The sequence below is a fragment of the Gallinula chloropus genome (genome assembly GCF_964237585.1).
Source record: "Gallinula chloropus genome assembly, chromosome: 2".
Classification (NCBI taxonomy): domain Eukaryota; kingdom Metazoa; phylum Chordata; class Aves; order Gruiformes; family Rallidae; genus Gallinula; species Gallinula chloropus.
This window is the reverse complement of record NC_140086.1, coordinates 65,346,410-65,359,639: the sequence shown is the minus strand read 5'-3', so window position 1 is coordinate 65,359,639 and position 13,230 is coordinate 65,346,410. Positions and strand designations below refer to the sequence as shown.

General features: G+C 43.1%; 1 protein-coding gene across 1 annotated transcript in view; it reads right to left on the bottom strand.

The window, feature by feature from the left end:
* STX17 (syntaxin 17) overlaps positions 1 to 11,428 on the bottom strand; it is a gene marked incomplete at both ends in the record, with an annotated part of 29,864 nt that extends 18,436 nt beyond the window's left edge. Inside the window, 5 exon segments of the mRNA XM_084279875.1 lie at positions 4,031 to 4,210; positions 9,772 to 9,866; positions 11,267 to 11,339; positions 11,341 to 11,383; positions 11,385 to 11,428. Coding sequence (XP_084136001.1) covers positions 4,031 to 4,210; positions 9,772 to 9,866; positions 11,267 to 11,339; positions 11,341 to 11,383; positions 11,385 to 11,428 — 435 coding nt within the window.
* Between the last annotated feature and the right edge of the window lie 1,802 nt (positions 11,429 to 13,230).

The window sequence follows — 13,230 nt, the reverse complement described above, 5'->3', positions numbered from 1 at the left end:
AATTTTTAATGGCATTCTAAAATCCAAAAGGCAAATCTGTACTAAATGTTGCTCCCACTTCTTGCTTCCATAAAAGCCTTGTTCTAGAGGAAACACAGCTAACACTGTAAAGAACTATGTTCACAATGATTTAAGGACTTTTCTGATATGTAAATTGTATTGTTTGACTGAACAAATCATTCACCTCACTACCAACAACCTGAAACTCTAAAGAAATGTTCAAACTAGATACCTTCAGACTGCATGGGATGCTTACATTCAGAATATACAATACAACTCAATAAAGCATCCTGGTATTTCAGCACAGTCCCTGAGTGCCATTACAGAGATGCTGCAGTTTGTACTGCCTACAAGCAAACTCTGGCTAAGAATGAGTTTCTCTGACAATACTTTGACCAAAGAGTTAAATCAGAACTAAACTAAAGATTCATTTCACCCAGAGTGCTACTGTTTTCTTCACTTTCTTCTGGACACAGAAAACTACCCTCACAACAACCTTCCCTTCTGCCTGCAAACAGGAATGCTTGACTCAAGTTTGAGTTGCTGGACTTTAATAAAGACTTACAGTTGACCAACACATGGCTGATTAAGTGGAACATATTTCACTCCTCCTCTGACAGCATGGTAACACTATCTGGTTAGATACAGTATACTTATTCCTTGTCTAAATACATAGAAGATCTTCAGCAGAATCAACTGGTAACTGGCCACCCCACCTCACTGACCAGGTTCTGCAAAATGCAGCAACTCCCAAGATCATCTCTCACAGTGGTTAAGTGCCACACAGCACTGTAACTGATCTCTAACTCTACCTCTCTGCAACCAAAAAATCCCTCTTGGTGAACCTGTTTCTCACTGCAGCACCCAAGCCTTTTGTGTGTTGACACATCCTAAGTGGGGGGAGAGTTCACATATATGGACAACACCAAGGAAACAATCTATTTAACTGTACAGAGTAATAGTCTTCCAGAAAAATTCAAGTACTGTAACAGTTACACCTATCATCTCTCCCTAATTAGACCTTAAGCACATCCTAAAAGCTTATCTTTACCTTGAGAATGCAACAACATCATCTGTGTACTACTAATATGCCCTGCTAATCACTTCCCATTCTGTACCAGCAGGTCAGCTCTGCCCTCCTATCACCAAACTACCTTTTTCCAGTCACCACCCGTTTCCCCCTCTCAGGCAAAGCTGTAGCTTTCATGCCACCCTCTTGCAGGTATTTAACTGCATCCCTTCATTTCTGGGTGCCTTCCCCAGGACTCTGAAGAATGGTATGCATTGCTGCTCCACGCTTTGGAGTTAACTGGAGTGCTGGCCTGAAGATAGAATTTTAAACATTGTTTTAAGCCAACTACAGATGAAAAACTCTCCCTCTCTGCAACCAAGAAATCCCTCTTGGTGAAGTATGACAAATGCATGTTACTTCTCTGAGCAGTTGTGCAATTTCTGGTTAGAGAAATAAAGGAACAATCTAGCTACCAAGACTGTCTCAACTTGAATGAAACAGCTTGCAAGGAAAGCTTTTAATACAATGGTCTCCTGTAGGTACCTCTGAATCCTGTCCTGTTCTGTGTAATTCTTCACTATTTGCCCTTAACCAGCTCTATGGCCACTGATAGGCTCTGGCCATGCGCAGAGACAAGTATCTATTGATCCCTGGAAGCTGTGCACCTCTCCAGGGCAATTAAACAGTTGAGGCTCCTTTCCCTCCCCATCATCTCACCCAAGAGCAAGCCCATACTGACTCCTCTGTACTCTGGCTATGGTGCAGAGCAACTCAACTAACTGTTGTTTGTGGGAGAAGCTGGAGAACAGAAAGCTGCTCCTGCCTGCTAAGCACACCACTGTGGGAAACTGGCAGATTCCAAGGCAAAAAAAAAAAAAAAAGCTGAATCAGCTGGCAACTAGGTGATGTAATTAATTACACAAATATGGAATAACAGAGTAAGCAGCATCCTGTGACCAAAAAAATAGGTCATCTCATGAAGTTACTCTTTCAAGCAAATATTACATCAATACACTTTTCAGTTTGGGAATACTGCAGTTCATATGCTTCCTGTCCCCTCATCACACCCTTACCAGGAAAGGGTCAAACTATTATCTCTCATCATTACTCCCAGCACTCCAAGGACTTCTTCTTTCCCAGTTTTTCTGTCGTGCCATGGTCAGTCACCATTCTGCACTGAGATCTCCTATCTGAGGCAATTTTTCACTAGCTCCCCCATCCAATTCTTTAATTACATGAACCAGGAAGGGTGTCCTCCTCTTGCAAACAAGTAAGTGAAAGCAAGAGAATGAAATGGTAGAAACTCAGAAAAATAATTCCCAGATTCAGGACCCATCAAATTAGCAACTCCAGGAATGAGTTCTGCTAATGTATAAGCACAGGAACATGCCTTAGTGTCAGGTAAATCTTTAGCAACGCTCAGCTGGTGAAGTTCAACCAGGATCTACTGAGTACCTAGAAACCTCTTTATTCCTTTTTGTTTCCTCCCCCATCCCCTGGAATCATACCTCTTGGCCAAAAACCAGCAGATTTTTCAGGCACAGCAAAGTGTACAGTCTGGACAAAGCCCACACTACAAAAACATCTCTAATGTTCCAATACATGTCACTGCTCTGAAATTATCACTAAGCTATCCATCACTTGCTATGAATTAAACTATGCATTTCTTATTAAAATAAATTAATATTACTTGAACAGCATGTTATTTCCTGACTATCTTCTCAGAAACAAAAGCATGGATTTATTTTTTCCTCCTCTCCCATCCCCAAACCGCTTGAGGCAGAAACCTAGGATGGAAAATTTCATTCCAAAAGGTTACCCACTTGGTAAAGTAACAGAAAAGTTACGGTAAAAGTTGTGAACAAATGGCATCAGCAAAACGCAAAACAGTCTCAATAATATATTACAGGTACCTTTCAGGAAACCAAGATCATGTTCACCTGCTTTCTTCAATTTCTTCATTCTTTCCCAACATGTTAAAAAACGTACACTGTTATTTTACACCATCCATATTTTCATGTCTACTTGATTTTAAACACTGTGAATAAGCCAAGTCAAATGCATGTTTTTCTAAAGAGTTCTTACGCGGTCATTTCCAAATCCCCAGTGCTGCTTGATATTATCACTGCAAGTTTGCCTCTGAGCCAGTGATTCTTATTTTTTTATTGGTGTCACCTGTTCTAGTACATCTCCTACCACCTTCCTCAACAAACCAGTTCCTCTGTTTTCCACAGGCTATATCTATACTAATAAACAGAGACTGAGGATGCTTCAAGTCTGAAATCTGGTCACCATCTGCACTGTGAAGTTATTAGAACTGTCCCTGGCCAGGCCATACTGCGCTCTCACATAGAGCCCCTAAGAACAGCTGAGGAGTTATGAACACAGAACAGAGGCCTTTCCCCTTGAGCAGCGTGGAAACAGCCACCCTGTCTGGCAGAATACAAGGGTTTAATAATACAGACATAGGCCACTTCACGTGTGTTTATCTTACCAGCACAGACACTGCCACAGCACATGCACAAATCCAACTTGGAAACATACAGTTTCATGGTCAAGTGTGAGCTAATGTCAACAAGAAGAATATAAATATACTACCATTTTGACGCAATTCTTTTTCTGTTTACTTAAAATAATGCAATCTCTCTAATTCTCTTAACACAGTCTAAAAATATATAGCAAAAAAGATAGGGATAAACAGTAAATTGCTCAGAATAGTTGGCAACAAATCACTGTGACAAAGTAAAAATATTAGGCTGCTTTTCTTACAAGAACTTTTTAACACAGTAATGTTTCTCACTCTGCACTTGACTGGCTACTCCAAATGTAAAGGTGTTTGTACACACCAAATTACCAGACAATACAGGAGTATCATTTTCAACCAAATTTGAATTAAAGCATTTCATGATCAGCTTTCTGTCAAAATTTTTACATAATCTTCCAGCATAATTCCTTCTATACTGTAAAAAAAAAAAAACCAACAACAAAACAACATATTAGTAAAAAGTGAACACTGACCTTCTCAATATTTATTTGGTGTTTTCTTAACCTTTCCAAATCCGTAGGAATTGCCACTTTAATAAATTTCTGAACAGCAGGTTCAATTCGACGGAGTTTAACTTTTTCATTATCTTCAGACATCCTAAAAGCAGCTTGCAAGTTAACACTTGTCCAGTATACCTTCACCAAGGTAGAAACCCCTAAAAAAGAAAGAATTACAGGCTTACAAAAATACTGTCATTTAGAACCACTTTTTAAAAGAAAGCAAACTAAGGTAAACAAGTCTTTCCAGTAATCACATCTATTCCAAACCCACGGTTGAGTAGCATTAACTACTTAAATTCTGGATGCTGTGTTTGAATTTAAATGCATTATTTCCATTTATTTGCAGGCTTTGGGGATCATTTTTCATAGATAGAACTTGATACTAATGATTAGCTAAATAATTAAGGCAGAGGCAAACATACTTCACAATAGAAAAAAACATCCAATTAGATGCTTTGCTTGATCAGAATTCAAGTTTTGCCAATTTACATTCTGAATCATCCTAAAGATTGCAAAACATGTCCTTAAAAGACACCAAAATAAAATTAATTTTGGAAGTCCATTTCGTAGAAAGATTAAGAGCTCCTGAATGGAGATTTGTCCTCCAAAGTGCATTTGTCCCCTACTGAAAACACTAAGGCATCAGCCAGCAAGAGGTTTAAACAGGTTGCTGAAATGTTTGCAGGACTGGCAGGTACACAAGCAGTCTGAATCTGCTCCCTGACTATGCATAAACCATAAATTTGAGGTTTCACTTCTCTAAAAGAAAGATATGTAGAACCTATGAGGAGTGGCTGAGGGAGCTGGGACTATTTGGCCTGGAGAAGAAGAGACTCAGGTGAAACCTTATTGCTCTCTACAACTGCCTGAAAGGAGGTTGTGGTGAGCTGGGGATCAGCCTCTTCTCAAAGATAAGGAGCAACAGGACAAGGGGGAATGGCTGCAAGTTGTGCCAGGGGAGGTTCAGGTCAGAAATTGGGAGAAATCGCTCAGAACGAGCGGTCAGGCATTGGAATGGGTTGCCCAGGTTGTTGGTGGAGTCACCGTCCCTCAGGGTGTTCAAAGAAAGGTTGGATGAGGTACTTCAGGACATGTGTTGGTAATACAGGTGGGGGGGGGACGGTTGGACTAGTTGATCTTGGAGATCTTTTCCAACCCTAATGATTCTGTGATCTCTACATAATAGGGTTTATCTACAGAGAATACGAGCAACGTAAAGAAATTCTATTACGCTGGATGCACACAAGGAGAAATAACACTGTATAAACAGGTTATTTAAATGAGATTTTCTTTCTCTTGGTCCTTTCTTAACAAAATCAAGAAGTTGAACTGCAGACACTTATGAGAAAGTCAGTAAAAAGATACATGCTGACTCGGTTATACGGAAGTACCTGTACTACAGCATCAACTGCATCAGGTGGCTTTCCCTGATTTTCCTCTTCCAGTAATCAAACTAATTTAAATTAATTAAACTACCATATTCCATGTGGTAAGGATGAGGCACAGCAGAATGTAACAGATTTAAAGAAAAAAAATAATCCTGTTTTTCATGCAGGCAAACATATTAACAGTGAAATTAGACCTTTTTCTCACATCTAACTATGGTGTGAAAGTGTGGAAGGAGGGTGCTGACATTCTGCTGAGACCTGTGATTCCTGCGGGCAGAGAGCACTTGAAGGCAGACACCAGTTGATAGCACTGGGTCTTTGAACCAGCTCAAGCTCAGCCACAGCCCTCAGTTGTAAGCTGCAGGGAGGATACGTACAAATCTCCCTCTCCTTCAAAGAAGCCAAGTGAGAAATCAGGCCAGTGAGAAAGGGGAAAAGCACTTCTGGCAAAGAACTGGCTTTCCAGGGGAAAACAGTCCCTGATTACTCACCTTTCCCAACACAGCTGCAAATAAAACAAAGTCTAAAAATGTACTCTCCTCCTTTATCTTTCCCACCCACAAGGAAATGGAAAACTGGAAAAATGAGTATTTACCAAGAGGAGAACAAGTCAGAGGTCATCAGTCTCTGGGGTTTCACTGAAACACCTTTTCCTTTTTCAGAACCTCAGAAGGAAATTATTTCATTCACTGGCTTCGCAGTCATCACTACTTTGCAGACACTGCTAAATCATCCCCACTTCAAATCACAGAGATACTATGGAGCAGTCTTTACAGATTCCCTTCTAGCCCAACACATTTCATACTAATAGTTATTTGGCCAAATCTCAAAATAAATATGCAGTGAGTGGTCATACACACATTTTTCAGGATGTAAAACAAACTTTAGTCCTTTTGTGTTGATTTACTCTTTCCATCACTCTGATAATAGTACACTTATATGCAAAATGATATCAAATGCATCAGTTCTTTTATTATACCTTGGTCAGTATGGTCACTAACAATTTTGAAAGAGCAACTTTTATTTAAGTCCATTTTCAGCTAACAACAGGTTGGTGGTATTTGGTTGGGGTTTTTTTTCAATGAGCAAAAGATAAAAAGCATCATACTCCAAACTGCAGTGCCTCCTCTCCAAACAAACAATTTCCTGATGGTTTATATGCTAATCCATGAGTTTATGAGCTAGAATTAATTAAAAATTGGTTCCTGAAAGTTATTTAGGAGCCATGTCATGCTTCTCTTTAATACTGAATCATCCTGAAGAAGCAATGACATGAATTGTTCAAACTTGACATGCAAAATGAACACACAGAAAACCAGGGAAGCCCATTCTGTGTTAGAACAAACACAGCCAAGACTAAGTGAAACTCATCGTAACTTTGTACCTAATCTTTAATGACATCCAGAGACTTGTAAGAGTTGAAATCAATAGTTGAGATGATGTCAAAACCAAACCACTGTGCGAGCAGAGTTACTGTAACCAAGGTCCCCCCATGTCTTGAGTGGGTAATCTGAATAAGCAACTGGTTTAAATTCAAAGATTTGGCTTCATGTGGGGCTCTGGATAGTCATTTTCTTCTCCTTAAAAATTCCCAGATGGTAAACTAGCTTTCACAACCGTGTCTGTGAGTGTCCTTAAGGCACTGCTGCCTAAATTTCACAACACAATCAAGTGTGAGAAACTATGAAAGACAGAAACTCCTTACAATCTCATCAGGTCTCCTTAATGTTCTCTCAAACAGTACAGTAGCTTTTGTAACAGAAATTCTAAGCTGTAAATTACCAATAAGGCATATTTTTTAAAAGTTTATGTAAATAACATTACAAGTTTTTGTGATGACTGTATGTTCATTCCAGGTGCAATTTTAAGGATAGCTAAGGTTTCTTGCATACTTTATTTGGTTTGTATTTCCCTAAGCATAACTTTAACAATTAATTTTCAAAGCTATAAATGCCTGGGTTTTAGTGTAATCACAGAACAACAGGCCAAGTTGGAAGAGATTTTCGTAGACCATCCAATACAAACTGAATTAGATGTGGTTGCAGAGGTCCTTGTGTTCTAACACCTCCACACACTCATTAGACTCATCAGTGTCTGACCATTCTTCAGGTTAAAACCAACCAAGAAAAGTACATGCAAAAAACCCTCTGTTGTAGTTAAACCAGCTTGTGTTTGCTGCCTCTCATCTCACTGTCAGCCACCTTCAAGAGCAGCCTGGCTTTATACCTTCCCACACACTGCAGTGAGATTTCACCTTAAATAACTCCCCCTCTTGTTCTCCTTGCATTCGAGTGCTCCAGACCCTAAACTGCCTCCTAGTCTTAGAGATGCCAAATAGAGGGGAAGAGTCACTTCCTCATCCTGCTCCCCTTCAGCCACACTTAGTAATACAGCCCACAATGAGGTCGTCCTGCACTGCAACAGCACACTCAGACTCATATTTGGCCTGTGGTCCACCACCACCCACAGGTCCTTTTCTGAAAGGCTGCTCTCCATCAGGCCTCCCCACAGCCTGCTGCAGTCCTCAGGCTATCCCATCCCAGATGCAGGGCTTTCTTGTTGCCTTTGCTGGAATTTATGAGGTTCACATCAGCCCGTTCCCATCAAGATCCCTCTGAGTACCAACCCTGTGCAGGCTATCAACCATTCTCCCCAGGCATATAAAAAACCACCGCTCCCAATTCCAGCTTTTGAAGAAGATCGTTTTGTCTCTGTCCTTGGATCTGAACTGCAGTCAGCGTGTACACAAACCTGCAGAAGTTCTGAGCCCTCTCTCAGAGGGTGCCATTCAGATCACCTTCCCTTTCTGACTGCTTCTGTACAGGACTGTCACTTGAACAGGGCCTTGGACATCCTTCCTACAGTCATTCACCAAGCTCCAAGCACAACAAAACCTCAGGTTCCCTGAGACCAGAATACACGACTCTGATTCTCTAAAATAAATTTCAGCTTGAGCAAACAAGCCCAAGGGAATGTCCTATCATTAAATCAGTAATTTAAAAAGTTAGATAAAACAATTTGTAATTAACTGTCCTTTATTATATTCACTGTGCAAGATGTTTTGATAAACAAAGAAATTACAGAACCTTGTCTTTTCAAAAGCTGATGCTACAGGCCTATGAGGGGGTAGTGTCTGAGTGAAATACTTCCCATTTTAACATTAAAAATTCACACATCAAAATTCAATTACATTTCAGTGACAGCAATGACCCTTATCCAGAAGTGATCAAGACCCAGATGCAGGACAATTTTCAGTCAACTGTGTTAACAGAAAAGATGTATCCAAAGCATATTGTAGCAGCGTTATCAAAGCACTAGGTGGTGACAAAAATGATATGTAATGTCCCTTCTTAATGGCTGTATTTCTGGAGACTGGCCCCAAACTGCAACTTTTATTCTGAAATAAAATTACCATAAAATAATACCATTAACTTGGTATCTGCAGTCAATATGAAAATAATCTATGACTCTTACTATCCAAGACAGGGAAAAATTACTTATCCAGTTTCTTTGCCATGTGACCTTGAAATTAAATAAGTATATACCTTCATAAAGGGTGAGCTGACACACTCCTGTTTGTAAGCAACAGAGCCAAAGAACCAGAGGAGACCCATGTATTTCATATTTGCTTTAACAAATAAACAGGTACATAAAGCAAACAATTTTTTTTGAAAAACAGATCACTTCCTCTTTCAGCTTTAGAAGGTCCAACCAGCAAATGCTATCTTGTTTCGCTGTCTAAATCAAATAATTGTAAGGGGTAAAAGCATCTTAAGACATCCCATTCCAAACAGTGAAAGTGTGGATTTAATTGTGACACTAAAACAAATTCTCCCCTTACTTTGTGGCAGTGCACAGAAGGCACAGAGTCACGTATATCCAGTCAATCAGAAGTAAAATTCTTCCCATGTATGAAAATGCACTCATATTACACATTTTAGGAAATGCTGTTAATGCACATCAAATGCAACAGTCATTAACTTCTGTTAAACTGCCCAGTGTTTTCCATTCAAATACGTTAGGAAAAATGCAAAATATCCTGAAGAGTTCTGCTTGCCCAGAGAAACACCATGTAACACTCCAATTTTATTTTAACTCACTGATGACCCTTTAGACAACCACTGCCAATAGAAAAGGTACTTCCAGCATAGATGCCTTGTTTTTAAGGGTTGTAAGGCAAAAAGCTTTTCCTTTTGTCCATGTAAACTAAATAAATTACAAATACAGATGCTGGAATAGAGACATGCAACAGCTTACTCACTAAGGTAACCCTGAACAGTTCTTAGACTAAGTACTAGCCCCAAAATTGCAGTGACAAAGAGTCACCCTCAGCTGAGGGCTGTAGTTAGCAAGGAACACACTCCTGTGGTGAGCTACAGCCAAATCGCGCTTTGAGTCTGAACTACACCTTGCTCCTTTGGCTATAAAGGAACCCAAAGGAAAACAGCTTTGTTAGGCTGAAATAAGGTGCTGTCACCAGCCCCAGCGTGTTCACAAAGTCACATGAAACTACTTGGTGGAATAAAAAGTGCAGATCTCCCATGGAACAATCAGAATTAGCAGCTGTACCTAGCAGGCTGTGGTTCCTAGTAGATCTGAGCTTGTGGATCACCCAGCAATACAAACTTGATCCAAACATGGCAGGGGCACGTACTTATTTTGAGAAATCAGAGCAGATGACAGGCAGTTTGTATTGGTTGTACATGTTTAAGTCAGCTGCAGAAGGGCAGAAAATACCTAATGACTAACACATGAACTCTTCTGACCAAAGCTGAACCGGTGGAGCAAGTCTGTAGTAGACCAACACCTGCAGGAGTTGATGGCTGTAGAGCTGCCATCACAGCCCTTACACTTACTTTTTAGTATCCAACTAAGCCTCTGGTCTCACCTCAGCAACCCCCAGGTGTCAGAGGCCTACCCTTCCTGCACCTCAGCCCCTGGAAAGCCAGGGGTCTACGCAGAGAGAAGCAGCATGAGTAAATAATAAGTAAAGGCTTTGAGTCTGTATCAAGCATTCAAGTGAGCTACGCTTGTTTTTCCTGAACTATGTTTTTAAAAGCCTGGGAACTGCAGAACTAAACAACATATCGCATTACGCTTTTGTGGGTTGTTTTTATTCCCCCTCTGAACCCAAGTTGCGCTGGCAAGTTCTGGCATGGTTCAGCCTGGCCCTCCCGGCCACCCGGCCCGGGACCCCCGCGCCCAGCCGCTCCCGGGGGCACCCCCTCGCTGAGCACCCCACACCGCTCCGCCGCGATGGCCAGCCTCGGGCCGCCCCGCCGCTGGTGAGGCGAGAAACCACCTCCTGCCCCCGCAGCCCAGCAGGGGCGGGGGAGAAGGACGAGCTCCCCCGCTGTGCCAGCCAGACCCCGGGCTCAGGGAGAGGGGCGGCCGAGGGGCGCGGGCCTGCCAGCGGCAGCAGGGCCTGGCCTGCGGCCGCGGCCCGCAAGGCCGAGGTGAGCCGGCGGCAGCCCCGCTGCGGCCCGGCTGAGGGGCAGGAACCGGGGGTCGAAGGTGGGACCCGACGCTCCCCTCCTCGCTGCGGGCTCCTACCGGCCGGCCACGTCCGCAGGAACCAAGCTCAGGGCATTCCGGGGTTCCGCCAGGCCCCAGCCCTGCCTTCGCCTCGCCTCCCCCGCCGAGAAGCGAAAGCGAAAGCAGCGGGGCAGCTGCCCGTGAGACCCGGCAACCTCCACCCCCGCTGCCCTCCCTGCCACTCGGCGCCGGGGCAGCGGGCGCCCCCGCCCTCCGCTTCCCGCTGGTCCCGCCGCCCCCAGCCGCGTACAGCCCACCTCCTCCCCCTGCGCCAGCGGCCTCTCACCATGTGACGGCTGTGGCAGAGACGGGAGCCGCGGCCAGCTGCGGACCCGGGACGCTGGGCGGGAGCCGGCGCGCCAGTCTCCCCCCTCGGCGGGGAACGGCCCAACCCCCGCCCGCCACACGCACACCCCGTCTTCGCCGCGCTCCGGGCGATTTTCCTCATGTTTATTTCCCTCTGTAGCTCCCGGTGCGGGGCGCCCAGTTCGGGTGCGGGAAGGGGCCGGGGCGGAGGAGGAGAAGTTGTCCCAGTCCGGCGGGGGGGGGTGGTACCGGGCAGCTGGGATGAGAGCTCCTCGCGAGAGAAAAGTTACGTTTCCTCGTATGAAAGAGAGCCAAAGGTTCCCGCCATCACTTCAAGAACTTCCCTTAAATTCCCTGCTGCCAACGTTTTTATTTGCCTTGACATGTAACTTAGGTAATGCCAGATCGCCAGGTGGGACAGAGCGTGGTCTCCTTTCTAGCCACACCAACCTTCACTGACTCAGCACTCAGCAACTAAGTGTCCAAAAAGTATTTCTGACCTGTACTTTGAAATTAGGAGCAAGCAGTTCGTGTGCGAGGCTGCTGATGGAATCCTGCCCTGACATGGCAGCCCCTGGCTGGCAGAGCACCTGCTCAGCCAGGCCTGCCGGCAGCTGTGGCACACGCAGCACAGAACGTCCCAGGGCAGCCTGGCATCACTTCTGGTCATTCTATCACCTCTGGGAGAACTGAAAAACTACCCAGTTGCCCAGAAATATCTGTAGAGGAATTGTATTACGCCCCTATTAAAACAGAACATTTTAAACCTGAACTCAGTAGCATTAACAGAACAGACTTTAAGATCTCCAAAGAATCAATGACCAATTTAAGTTGATTTTGAAGTTCTGGACAAGACTTGACATTTTATGTCCATCTGTCATTCAATGCCCTTTTGTCCGGTTCCAATCTAATTTGGAGAAAGTCATTACATTCCTAGAAGTTTTGCAGAAATCGATATGTCACTGGGGAAACCACCCTAAATTTGCTTCCTCAGCAAAGGAGCAGCAAGCAAAAAAAAAAAAATAATCAGCTTTTACACATTATTGTTTGCAATGACCAGCCAATCAGTATAAATATATAAGCCATGCACCTTGCGTATCCATGGTTCCAGTCTCCTAGGTGGATTTTCATAGGGCAAGTGGAGAGGAAATTGTAGTTATTTAGGGACTAAAGGGTCCAAATCCACAGGGTTGAGTGTCTTCATCAGCTCTGTTGATCACAAGGCAGCTGCTGGAATGACAGCGGAGTACTGGGGAATGCCAGAGCACTAAGAGGAACCTTACACTGAACATAGACTTTTAAAAGGGTAAAGAGAATGGTACAGACCAGCCTAGCATAGACAGTTTGACATGGATACTGGGCAGAATCATGAAGTGGGATACAGTTCTGAAATGCTAGTAATTAAATGCCAGTAATTAAATGCCAGTCAAGGCACTTGTATGAATAAGATTCAATGAAATATATTTGAATTTGTTTGGTTGATAAAGGTAAGCAATAGCTTCCATTTGAGTTAGAACAGGATGCTATTCTCATAAATACAACGTGGAATGCAAATTCTGCACAGTTTATAAGTGAGTTAAGAACTAATTCAGCTGACAGTTCTCAAGAGACATAATTGCAAGTGAAGATTTGTCATAGGGTTTGTCTTTTTGGGTGGTGTTATTCTTGGCCTGGTACTATTGGGAATGACCTAGATGAAAATACCAAATCACAGCTTCGGTCTTGTATATAAAGATAAGGGTGGGTCACTTAGGTAAACTCCATTGAATTGTTTTGCAAGATCTTCTCTCTTCTAAAAATACTCCCCCAAAGACAGTCAAATTGGAGGTTGTAAATTCAAGATAAAGCTTCAAAGCCACACCTGGAGTCTGAGGGGGAACAAATGGCATGAGACAATGCTAAAGAGGACCTGGACCCTATGGCACATACGCAGCTGAACGTGAC